The sequence below is a fragment of the Episyrphus balteatus genome, chromosome 3, assembly GCF_945859705.1.
Source record: "Episyrphus balteatus chromosome 3, idEpiBalt1.1, whole genome shotgun sequence".
NCBI lineage: Eukaryota > Metazoa > Arthropoda > Insecta > Diptera > Syrphidae > Episyrphus > Episyrphus balteatus.
The window spans coordinates 29,585,436-29,598,667 of record NC_079136.1 but is presented as its reverse complement, the minus strand read 5'-3'; the positions used below and the strand labels follow the sequence as shown (position 1 = coordinate 29,598,667).

At 33.0% G+C, this 13,232-nt stretch overlaps 1 protein-coding gene across 2 annotated transcripts; it reads right to left on the bottom strand.

Annotated features, from left to right (window-relative positions):
• Positions 1-292: 292 nt before the first annotated feature.
• On the bottom strand, positions 293-11,318 carry LOC129915960 (vacuolar protein sorting-associated protein 16 homolog). Of its 2 annotated transcripts, none has more exons than XM_055995688.1 (12): positions 11,138-11,318; positions 10,887-11,076; positions 8,063-8,339; positions 7,306-8,000; positions 7,114-7,241; positions 6,907-7,055; positions 3,225-3,346; positions 2,995-3,156; positions 2,655-2,926; positions 2,471-2,596; positions 2,215-2,415; positions 293-520 (listed from the first exon to the last, which is right to left on the bottom strand). In XM_055995688.1, exons 1-12 carry the CDS (start codon positions 11,191-11,193, stop codon positions 481-483), a joined length of 2,418 nt encoding a protein of 805 aa, XP_055851663.1. In that variant the 5' UTR covers positions 11,194-11,318; the 3' UTR covers positions 293-480. The 2 variants fall into 2 exon arrangements, with proteins under 2 accessions (XP_055851663.1, XP_055851662.1); XM_055995687.1 differs by lacking the exon at positions 293-520 and adding an exon at positions 1,826-2,146.
• Positions 11,319-13,232: the final 1,914 nt, after the last annotated feature.

The following is a 13,232-nucleotide window of genomic DNA, read 5'->3' as shown; positions in this document are numbered from 1 at the left end:
AATTAATTATAAACACATTAATGTATAAAAAAAAAAAACAAGAACAAAAAAACTACAAAAAAATATATATTACATATATACATATTTAGACAAATATTTTTCTTCATCTTTATTCTGCTTTTTGTGATTAAATGTGAACATATATATTAATTAATAAATGAGAAAATTGATTTTCTTCATTTTATTGATATTATGAAAAGGATACATTTTTACGCGTTCGTTCAAACTTGATCTGATTTAAGTTTCTTTGGGTAGCTTTTTAATTTGTTGTATACATAGGTACAATTGGACAAATTTAGGATTCGTAAAAAATGTTGAACTCGGGATAACAATCAGAGGGTAAATAAAAAAGTTCGCACAATCAAGGGGTTGAAGAATATCCTTTTTTAACATTTTTCTTTGTTTGACACCTTAAAACTTAATATTTTTTCTTGAAAAAAATCTAGGTGGTAATATTTGAGTTGAGCTTCTTAATACTTTTTATTTTGATGAATTATATTGATGTATGCAGAAGTTACACCTGTAAACATTGTAAGGTAAAAAAAAAGGTTCTACCAATATTAAAAATGCATAAGAAAGAATTTATTGTTGAGAAAAAATTTAAAAAAAACATGTTAAATTTCCCTCTACTAAAATCACTAAAACGATTTTTTTCAAAATTGTAAGATCGTGGATAAATAGATCTTATAGATCGCACCCCAAATATGTAAGACAGTTTTGGGGGATGCTCTAGAGGGGAAATTGAATTTTTTTTGGAACAATTTTTGTGTGTAATGTAGCAGATAAGACCCCATTTTTGAAATACATACAAAATATATTTTCTGGATTGCTATTAATGATATCTGGGGCCCTATTTTGTAAAACGATTATCGTTCAAACTACTTCGTTTTCGTTGAAATGCGACTACGTATTACGATAATCGTTTAACTTCAACGATACTCGTTAATCTTTGCGAGTGCCATTTACCTATCGTTTAACTTTCGTTTTCGTTGAGCCTCAAAAATATTTTTTTTGGTTAAGTTTGGAAAAACGACTTTCTCGTTTTACATAATCGCTCTTTGTCGTGACTATCGTTTACTCCAGTATCGTTGACTTGCCGCTCGTTTCGTATTACGTAATAGACCCCCTGACATAAGCCTACCACGCTCCTGATACCAAACGAAATTTTCCAGGGCAACGAAATGCAAATGCAAACGAAATTTTTCGTTTACAATTTCGTAGTAGTTTTTGTACATTATTTTTTGTTTCGCATGAGCACTAGGCTATAGATCCATTTTTTTTTGTCAACAGCTTGGGAGACAGAAAGGAAGATATACGATTTTCTTTTGAAACAGAGATTTTTGGAGCAAATCCAATGATACAATGATGATGTTGTAAATGGATAATGCCAAGAGATTTATTTTTATTCGTTCTGTGTGTGAGCAATTATTCCTTATAAAAAAACCTAATCAAAAATATGAAAAAAAAAACAAATGTTCAGATAAATGTCAAATACAGAGTTGTTTGTGAAAGATCGTGTGTAAATACATAGGGGTAAATCTCGTTAAAAATCGAGATCTAGGAAATTTGATCCCATAAACATGACTGTGCATTGTGCAATTCAAATTTCTTTAGGTTATTAATTTTGATAAATATTTCGGAATTATCACGTGATACCATTATCAAATGAATGCTTTCATCGCATTAAAGCCACCAATCGATGAAACAAAAATTCATCAACGTTTGATGACAGTTAAACTTAAATATTTTTCTGCATTTGCAAATAAATATATGTTAAAAAAAACAAAAGGTTTTTTATTTTAAATTATTTTTAATATAATATATGTACATTAAATTGTAGAGTACGTTAGTTTGAATGGTTTAACAAATACATAAATCTAGGGTTATGCACAGAATATTGGTTTAGGAAAATATTAATAACGTCGTGCGAAGTAATATTATTAAATATAATAAAATTTATATAACTATGCTAAAATATAGTGCAGCATTTGTTTAATGTTTATTAGTTTTCCTTAAGTGTTGAATAAAAGCATCGACTTTTTCTGAAAGAGTTCGATTTCCGCTGTTTGCAGCCACTAACATTATAGATTGTAATGTATTTATATCACGCTGTTCAAATGCTGTTCCAGCAGCGTCTTCATGTAAACTTTAAATTGAATTTAGATACAAATTCTTTTAAAATCTGTTGTGCAAAGAAAATATGGTTTTACTCACCCAGCGCGAATGTACCACTTGGCTTTTTTATCTTCTCTACATCTTGCGATGTATTTTCTTGCTTCATGAACATTTCCCATGCTAAGACAAACCTCAACGAATGGTTCATAACCTATAGGACTCTTTTTTGATTTTGAAAGCTTTTCCAGTTCTTCGAATTTACCCTTTTCAGCAAGTGTTTGAACTCTCATCCACCAATATCTATGTGAGTTCAATATTAGCATCGATACTTTAAAATAAATTTACTTAAGCTTACCTCCTTTCTGGAATCTTATAATCGTTTTTTATCTTTTCCGCTTCTTTAAGTTCCCCCAAACGAAGTAATTTCAAAACCGTGTCATGAATAGTTTCACTGCATAATTCTACACCAGTACTCCTCAGTCTATAAACGGAACATATGAATTACAGACTTGAATCATTTTAATTAAAAACAAAAATACTTTTGGTTCAATGCCTTTTGTAACTTAAGTATTTTTCCAGTTTCAGTGCATAAGTCAGCTTCAACAATTCGTTTGCCTTGACTATAACGATTGGCAATAATCAATAAGTTCGATTCAACGTTACCATCTTTAAGAGCATATCGCAGTGTATATTCAGCAATCGATTGATGATCATCTTCTGTATGAAAACTATCCGTCAATGCGGTTCGACTGCATTCGGCCATAGCTTTTCGATACAAGTTAAATGCCATTGGAAAGTCACGAATAATCATCTAATATAATGAACAAAAAATTATTTATATTTAATAATATAATTAAATAGAATTCAGTTTTAACTTACATGAAAATTAGTAACTGTCATGTTCTCTTTAATTTTTAGTAATACCATTTGAACAAGATCTGTGTCACCAGATTGTGTTGCGCTGAAAAGTGCCTTGTCGAATTTACCCAGTTTCAATAGCAAAGGCACTTGCAGTGAAGAACGGGGTTCCAATTCCAGAAGCTTAAATTTATATATGTATAAATTGAATTAGACATTTTTAAATATATTGTAGTTATAGACAATTCTACCTTAATAGCCAAATCATCTTTTCCAATGTCGTGGGCTTTTTCCGCAATGTTGCAGTAAGAGATACCTTGTACTGATGGATTTTTAAACTTTTCTGTGATTTTTCGGGCAACTTCGTTGTCATCTAAAACATATAAAATTAAGTTTTATATTAAACTAGCTAACCCCCACCCGCTTCGCTGAGTGTACTTTTTAAAAAAATAGAACCTGTTTGAAAATACATTTAAACCGAAAAAAAACTGGTTTATTGTAATGAACATTAACCAATTTATTGTAATTTATGCAGTTATTGGACATTGTTGATGGAATAGCGGCACTTGATTCGGAAGGCCGAATTACACTTCAATTTTTTCAATGTAAATTCAAAAAATGAATTGATTCAAAATGTATTTCCAAGTATAAAGACAAATTACAAAAATCATACTTGGCTGAGTCAACGTTCAATAATGGCTGGTACAAATAAAAATGTTTCTGAAATTAATGCAACAATTTTAAACTATATAAATGCACAATGTTTTGCCTACAAATCGGTTGACCTTATCACAAATGAAAGCAATGTATCAAATTACCAAACGGAGTTTTTGAATTCATTGGATATACCAGGACTATAACACTGGTTTACAAAATTAAACTTTTTTTTTGTTGCCGGAACCAAAATATACTTTTCTGAAGGTTCGGTGTGCTAAACTCGAATCCGAAGTCAAAAAAATTCTAGCAGCTCGCGTTTTTGAAATATTACCGTTAGAAAATGCAAAAAAAACGTTTTTTTGACTACTTCGGACGTTTTTTTTTCATGTAAGAATATTTTTTAAAATTAAAATTGTAACGGTTTCTAAAAGACCTGTTTTTCTTCTTTCAAAATCTGTTTAAATCTTTCCGATATCTTTCGTATAGGTATAGATATCTTAAGATGAACTAAGTGTGTTTTGCTCAAAAATCATTTTTGGTTCATGCTGCTGAATTTTTAAAGTTTTGGTCGAAATGTCTTTAATTTACCTGCCCTTATCATGTAGATATGGATTGCCTTAAAAAAAAGTCAAAGAATTCATACTTTTTGATACAAAATAACGTACATAAGGGATAAGCTCCAAAAGACGTTTCCTATGGAATTCATGCCGGGAGAATTATCAGACCGGTCCAATCCTTGAATTTGTATATCGAGGAATAACGTGACATTCTTAACTTTATGGTGAGGACCCAGTCTTGCATAGATATAGATGCTTCGAGTCTCGAGCCTATTCTGAAATCGTAGAATCAAAACGTTCCCAAGCTCCTTTTGTTTTGGTCTGGCGTTTTCCACAATATAAAAAGAACCTCATCCTTTTCCTGAAATATGTAGCAGCACAGCCAATAATGATCAGAGGATGTTTTTTGATTTGATTAACGTACTTGCCTGGTCTTATACGAAAAAAAAAAACTACTCCAAATCTTAGAAAATTACGTACTATCCAGACGATCAGAGCTTCTATGTTTATGCAAAATGCGATCCTTGCCATTAAAGTTAAGCATGTCACGTTATTCCTCGGTACAAAAAAAATTAAGTATTAGACCGGTCTGGTAATTATCGGGGCGTGAATTCCATAGGAAACGTCTTTTAGAGCTTATCCCCTATTGTACGTTATTTTTTATCAAAAAGTATGAATTCTTTTACTTTTTTTAAGTCAATCCGTATCTACATGATAAGTGCAAGTAAATGGGACAGATAAAATTCAAGATATTTCGACAAAAACTTTGAAAATTCAGCAACATGAACCAAAAAATTGTATTTTGTTCGATTGGCCCTTATAATATGGCAAGGTACTGTAGGTGTTTCATTAACCTGCATATTCAAAGGCAATTTAAGAACCGAGTGTGCTGTACGGCCACCATCTAATAACATCGCTGCAACTTCCAGAGCGAATGCTATTTTATTTTCAGATCGTATTTATGCTAAAAGTAATGATATCAAAAATGTTTTTCCCGTACCATCGGGTGCATCTAAGAAATACAAACCACAACTCTGATTGATGACACCTTGCATAATAGTGTCATACTTCGGGAATTGGTTTGCACAAATATTCTTAATTCAACGCAATTGTATTGACTTCCGCGTAGTATTTCTTGATCAAGAACATCTTGCTCTTAACGATTTGGAGCAACCAATCCTAATTGTGCCAATGCTTTATTCGCATATACATTTTTTCATTTGTGTAATCCAAATGTGGATTTAATGTCACACTGCGCATTCGGTGTATCTAATCCTAATCACGGATATTATGCTAAAGTTCGAGTGGATTTGGAGGATTAGATGTGATTATATTACTGAGAACAATATGATGTGGCGAAGACAAAACAAATGCGCCAGGAAGCGTTGAGTCCCAATGAGTGTCCGCTTCAAGCAAATTCAAACGTTGACAGGCATCACAGACAGACTATAAACAATAATAACACTGGTTAACAAAATTAAACTTTTTTTTTGTTGCCGAAACAAAAATATACTTTTCTGAAGGTTTTCGGTGTGCTGAATTCGAATCCGAAGTCAAAAAAAATTAATCAGCTTAAGTTTTTGAAATATTACCGTTATAAAATACAGCACTTCGGACCTTATTCTTTTATATATGAAAATTGTTTAAGCATATTTAGTAACGGTTTTTATAAGAACTATTTACCACCTTTTTAAATCTGTTTAAATCTTTCCCATATCTTTTTTTTGCCCGAGATATCCTCAGTTGTTTGGTATTTTTATAAATTTTATAACGTCATTATCTTCTTTATAATATATGAAGCCAAACCCACTGACTTCAGTTTAAGATATCTCGGGCAATACAAAAGATATTGAAAAGATTTAAACAGGTATCGAAAGATGAAAAACAGTTCTTATAGAAACCGTTACTATATATGCTCAAACAATTTTTCTTTTACAAAAGAATAATATACAGAGAACTTAAAAAAAAACTTTTTTTTGCATTTTCTACCGGTAATATCTCAAAAACGGGAGCTGATTGGTTGTTTTTGACTTCGGATTCGAGATCAGCACACCGAAAACCTTCAGAAAAGTATATTTTTGTTTCGGCAACAAAACCCTTGTAAACCAGTGTAATTATTTTGAAAGCCTGTCTAAATATATTTTTTTACAAATAAAGCTTAGTTAAACTTTTTAAAAAGCAAGAGTGTTTTTTCACTCGTACAAATTGACAGCTATGTGAAAGTGGGAGAAAAGGTATTATTTTTTTTTGATACAAACCATCTACATATTAATACCTTTCAAACAAACAAAAAATTACCAAAATCGGACCAGCCAAACGCGAGTTTATCGGCCACACACACTTAACGAACTCATTTTTATATATAAGATAATTCAATTTTATATTGCGATAAATATGTTTTTGCAAGTTCACGTTAAAATCAGTGGCGAAAAAACAGCATTATAGCTGCTGTGTAAATAAATGTCAATTTTATTCTAGTCGGAAAGTTGGCAGGGTTCGTAAAATATCATTCGCGGATTGAAAAATATCGATACTTCTCACATTTTTCCGATCTTTTCACGATCCAAAAAATAAAATTCTCATACAGGTAATTTTTCGTTATTAAAAACTTATACTGTTCTTCAAACAATTAGAACGGAAACATTTCCATCGTTGACCATTAATTTTATATTAACAATTGTGAAAACTTGCAAATAGTTTATTTTAATAAAAATACTACCTCTATCGTTGTATACTTTGTGTATGGCCCAGTGCTCCAAAATCCATGATTCGGGCAACTTCAAATGCTTAGCAACTTGAATTGCTACCGCATAATTTTTTCTAAACACCAATCGTGATAGAATTACATCTGGTTTAAGGTGACAGAATCTATGGAAAAAGAGTTTTTTTTTTTAAGAAAAACTAAAACTAACAAAGTAAAGCTTACTGTTTGTATGTCAAAGGTATTGCAATTTTTGGATGTCTCAAAGCATTAAGCACTCGAAGTATTCGACAAATTCTCATATATTTATCAGGATTGTGCAATGCTATAAATCCTTTGCCAAAGTATGCCGTCTATTTAAGAAGAGCAATAATTAAAAAATTTGTTAGAAAAATTATATTCCTAAAAAATCCATACCGTAATTAAAGACTTTTGAGTTTCTGGACAAAATTCATATCCTGCTGCTTCAATACACTCATCCACAGCCACATCCATCTTGCCTCTAAATAAACTTAAATACTCATCGGACTGATGACTACGTTCTTGGAATTTCTTTTGAGCTTCAAAGAGGAAACTTGATGGTTCTTGACTGTTGATGGCAAAAATGTTTTGCACACACTTTGGAACCTTTTGGATCATTTCATGTGTACTATTGGTAATAATGCGTACACCATCCAACTCTGGAACTAAAAATATCGCCGGATCATATGTAAAAATATTCTGATCACCATTTTTGTTGACGACCAACAAAAGTGATGGATAGGATATTGTAACTGCATCCGATAGATGGGTATTATCTGAGTCCATTATCCATTCGATTTGTTTCGGCTGATCCAAACGACCAGTATCAAATTCGCAGAATTTCTTTTTCATATCAACTGTTCCCAACCAAAGGAGACCGTTGTTAGTGTACAAAGCCAAGAACTGATGGTTGTACGATACCGACATTTGAACAATTCTATCAAATGGCTTGTCGAAGAGGTTTCTGTGAGTTAATCCAACACTCTGCCCTGGTACAAGTTTGATTATTTCCTTTTCACGTCCAATTAAACAGTAACTATTACGATCTTCTGATACAATTTGCCAGCATGAAATATTCTCCGAAGAAGATTCTAAAAATTAAACAAGCTATTTGCTATATTGAGTTGAATGTAATTTAAAGGAGCAATTTTACTTGGAATATCAGGCATTTGACGAGTTTTAAACTCTCCTATGTTACTGCTTTTTAAGAAAACACGGCCACTCGTTGTTAAAACGGCAATTCCGGTACCCGAACTCGAGGAAAAGATTCTTGCATCTGTAACCTTGGTTCGACTTGCTTCGGGACTCATGCTGAATGTATGCTTTTCCTCACCAAACATAGAGTAAGTTATTACTAATCCATCGTCTTGGACGCAAATTAAGTCCTCTGTATCAGACCAACCCATTGTTATAAACCTGCCATGATTCCACTGTAATAAAATTATAGTCAAATGATTTGTTATCTTTTAAACTCACTTATTAAAAGGAACTCTACTATTTTTTTTTTTTATAATAAGCGCGCACTCAAGGCACACTCGACATTCGTGTTGTACGGCTGAAGAAAGAATAACTGTGTTTAACTTATGGGCATTCCTGGAAGCGCGAGTATTACGGTTGAATTATTTGGGGAAAAGAACTAGCAACTAGCTACTTCATCATAGCATTGCTCATAAAAATAACGATATAACAACGTGAGACATGAGACGCTACATCGGTGCTCAAGAGACGTAATTGTGTCTGTAATTGATCCATCAGTTATTATTTTTGTATTCTATCTAAGAAACTTAGGGAGGTTATAGATGTACGAATATATTCATGAAGTCCCCTTTAATCCGGATGCAAGTTAACCATAATAATTAATTCTGCTCGTTTGATACCCTCAATTTTGAACTCAACAATGTTAAACAACAGTTATTGAGAGTTGTATCTTCTTACTCTTCCTCATGAAGCCATAAACATCTTAATAATTTTAAAGTATGCCTTTGCTTTTCTTCTTTATTTAAAATTTAAATTTTGCTTATTATTTTTTTGTGAATTTTTAACTCTAATCTTTTTTTTCTTAATTTTTTTAAATTTTTGATATTTTTTTCATGAATTTTAATTATGATATAACTTAAAGCAGATAGAACAATTTAATATTCTTTACAATATAATGTTGACTGTAGCTTGTAATTGGTTTTTGAATTGTTAGCTACATATTAAAATAAAAAATTAAAATAAAAAAAAATAATACTAGGGGTATTGACGAATGTGATATGCCTGCTAGGAAAAAAAGGGTTGAAATGCAAGCTTTTCTGTTTCTTCTTTGCAAATACCACTCATGAATAATGGCATGGGAGGCATATTTTGCTTAGTTGATAGATAGTATACACGTCATTGTATTTTTGAAACATTAAATTCTACCCGGTTTCTTATTCCCCATTGGTCAATAGTCGATACTATCAAGATCAGCATCTAATAAGCTTATTATATTTAGCTGTTCAAGTTCCAAATCCGAAGAACATGGACGAGAATCAGGAAATGAATATGAAAAACTGAGGGTATATCATCAAAATAAAAAAAATAAAACATTTTAGTGGGTTAGATGTTTCAGAAAGGAGACCATTTATAAAAATGACGAAGAGAGTCAAAGACAGAACTGAGCCCTGAGGTATAGCAGCATTTACTTTGTGGATTATAGACTTGAATTCATACAATACGAGTTGTATTGAACAGTGCGAAAGATAGTTTCTAATCCAGCGTAGAAGAAACTCATTCAGTCCAAAAACACCATTTTTGAAAGAAGATCGATCAACTGCCTCTGAAACACCAAGGGCAACAATATTACTTTTTCCAAAACGTGGTAAAGATTTGTTCCAATGTTCGGTGAGATAAACTATCAGATCACCAGTTGACTTATTGTTACGAAAGCCGTACTGCCGGTCATTAAGAAGCTTACGTTCCACGAGATATTTCTTAAGTTGATAAATAACCGAGGTAAAATAGGACAGATGAAAAAGCTTACACATTGCTTTTGCCAGAGTGGAAGAACACCTCCTCAAAACGATAGGGGGAGATACTATCCGGGCCAGCAGATTTGTGTATGTCAAGATCTTTGAGAACTTTTGCTACTGTACAATTTCGCAGCGAGTTGGAACCGAAAACGAAGTAATTTTGAGTATACTTCTTTTCGATCGTGAACAAATTTGATTTATCAAATATGGGCGTTACTGGCTTTCTGGCTTTTTTGAAATTTTTCCGGTTTTCCCCAGTAGGGTAGGCTTTGTAAGATCGGAATCTTTTAAACTGATTACCACTTTCACGAATGCATTTTCTTTCGGTTTGGTAGTTTAACATTGTTTGGATAAAGTGCTTCATTCCGGACAGAATTAAATTTGGAAACCATTGCAAATCGGAAGGAAGGCAGAGATAACAGTCTCAAGCAGACTCGTTTGTTGACCCAATTAGACTAAAGTCATCCGTTTTTATGCCAAAAATCCTGAAACATTTAAGGAATAAAATTTATTAATTAATAAAAATAAAGATGATCATGTTAAGTGGAAAGGCCCAGTTACCAAAATTTGTCACTCTCTAGAGTTTTAAAACAATTTAAGAGTCTGCAGTAAGTCAAGCTTCATCAGCTTTGCACGGTACTGATATTTAATATAAAGGACTAGCGGTAGAATCTGCAGGATAACGCTTAGTGCATTCGTTCGACAGAACCCAAGAGTAGCAATACTGTAAAGCTAAATGTTCTCTTCCCTTTCTTTCCTGTTCCTTGTGAGGGTGGCAATGTTCTACTATTATATTACTAGATATTTTCAATGGAATGCACTTACAACGAAATCAATGCAATTCCCATCTACAAGGGCAGAAGGGCTTGAGTAGTTTTAGTAGTTCTTAAGGAACGGGGCTATGTGCGGGCCACCATTCTCACAGTGAGAATGGTTCGACCCGTTCTCCTACATTTGGCTCCCAACTGAAAAAGTAAAACTCACCAAAATAGTTCCCAATAAAGTTCCTGAAGAATCGAATGTTTTGATTTCGATTTTGGCATTGCCTTTGACCGGTGCAATTTGTGAAAAATCGCGAATAACAGCAATTGGTCCTCCAAAAGGTGCAGCATATACTCGCATGTAATCCAAATTTACATCCATGGGCCAATTAAATGAATACAAATCGAATTTTCTATTAAAAAAAAAACATTTCTTTATCTTTGATCCAGGACAAATGAAGTGTTTATAATTACCGATAAGTGTGAGGCCTGAGGCTAAACCAATCTCCTGTATTATACATTACAGGCATTTTTAATATATTTTGTTTTTAATTAAACAACAAAAATAAACTTTTGGTGTCCTTTAAATTAACACAAAACTTTAAAATACAAAGGAAAATTTGTTATCAGCTGGGTGTAGCAGAGAAGCGAAAACCGAAAAGTTGTAAGTTGAAACAAATGACATTGGGTGCGTTCACGTACCGATCCAAGGGTATCCGGATACCTTTGTGTTGTTGTAATCCCATATAAAATCTCAGCTGATCGAACACATGTTTTAACAAGCAAAAAAATCCAAAGGTATCCTAAAAATTTCTGGATTCTTGTGTATCTTATGGGAGATTTGAAGAACAGCTGATTCGTGTTCACAAACGTAGCGGATACTTAGGTATCTTGGATAGGGTATCTGTGCGTACGTGAACGCAGCCAATGGGTGCGTTGGGAGATTTGAAGAACAGCTGATTCGTGTTCACAAACGTAGCGGATACTTAGGTATCTTGGATAGGGTATCTGTGCGTACGTGAACGCAGCCAATGGGTGCGTTCACGTACGCACAGATACCCTATCCAAGATACCTAAGTATCCGCTACGTTTGTGAACACGAATCAGCTGTTCTTCAAATCTCCCATAAGATACACAAGAATCCAGAAATTTTTAGGATACCTTTGGATTTTTTTGCTTGTTAAAACATGTGTTCGATCAGCTGAGATTTTATATGGGATTACAACAACACAAAGGTATCCGGATACCTTTGGATCGGTACGTGAACGCAGCCAATGACATTTAGGTCATTGACTTAATATATATGGACTGCTAGAAGCATATTCAGGTTGGTTCCACTTCTTTCTTCGCGATTCTAGCGCCCTAAAAAAAAGCGGAGAATAAGTGCAACATTTTTGACCAAGTGCGAAAGGAACAAATATAGAAAAACAGAGAAAGCACTACCTTTTAACGACAGATGTCATTCACTAAAAGTTTCCTCTTTTCGCCGTCTAAGGTTATACCGCTAGTAGAGCTAGAAAGATGTGGAATCATTTTTTTTCAATTTTTGTATGGAAAAGTCAAACGACTAGCAGTCCATATATAGTAGGTCAATGATTTAGGTTTGTAGTTTTTGTTTTAAATAAAGTGCGTTCAGACGAGTGGAGAGATTTGATCTAAGGGTCTGTTTCTCCGGTGGTAAAGCCTAGTACGCTGCTGAAGCGAAAAGAAATTTTCCATACAAAATTTCGTTAACGAAATCCTGAACGGAAAATTTCGTTTTGCTTTTCGTTTTTCAGTACGCAGCTCTAGCAAAATATTGGAGAGTTTTCACTCATTTGTCACTTACTTTTTACTGTCCTGTGCATTTTTCTTGACTCCAAAAGCAGTGTTGACGGTTTTTTCACTTTTAATTCATTTATTTCTTGCTTTAAAAATTATTTTCTGTTGATTTTTCCTGATTTTAAATTTTTTTATTTTGACTTTGACAGAATACTCAATGATATTTTTTCGTTATCATTTTTGTTGTCGACAAGTCAAACAGCGAAAATGTTAACAAAAAATTCCATCGGGTATTATAGCAGAGTAAAGCCTTAACTACATTTAAATTATTAAGGGCCAGTTGTACAAATATTTAATCCGTGGATCAGCAACTTTTATCTTGTGAAATCTGTAGTAAAGATGAGTTTTAACACTGGTTCAAGGTCCATATATGTAAAAATAGCCACATTCATGCTTCAACCGAAGTTGACCCGCAGCTAATCCGCCGAAATCGGCGGGTTAAATTCCTGAACCAAGGCTGACCCACGTTTGTACAACTGGCACTAAATGTAGTTATTCTTAAAGCCCAGTACGCAGATCGCGCTAAACTAAATTTTATCTCGACAATTTTTATCTCTACACGCGTTCGCTAAAAGCCAAGATAAATTTAAATTTAAAAATAACGACTGAATCACAGTTTTATTTACTTATACCAGCTTACATTCAATATTACATTACATATTTTTTTTACCTGCAGAATACCTTTTTTACGCTCTCATTTTGTTTTATTCCTCTTCTTTTATATATTCCAAGGTTTTTTTTGCCTCTT

Bases quoted from the DNA above. Each gene is read 5' to 3' on its own strand.
- LOC129915960 (XM_055995687.1), bottom strand. From the start codon at position 11,193: ATGCCTGTAATGTATAATACAGGAGATTGGTTTAGCCTCAGGCCTCAC. The intron at 2,927-2,994 runs GTAAGTTAAAAC...TCATTATATTAG, and splicing joins TGACAGTTACTAATTTTCAT to ATGATTATTCGTGACTTTCC. The intron at 2,597-2,654 runs GTATTTTTGTTT...TTCCGTTTATAG, and splicing joins CAAAAGGCATTGAACCAAAA to ACTGAGGAGTACTGGTGTAG.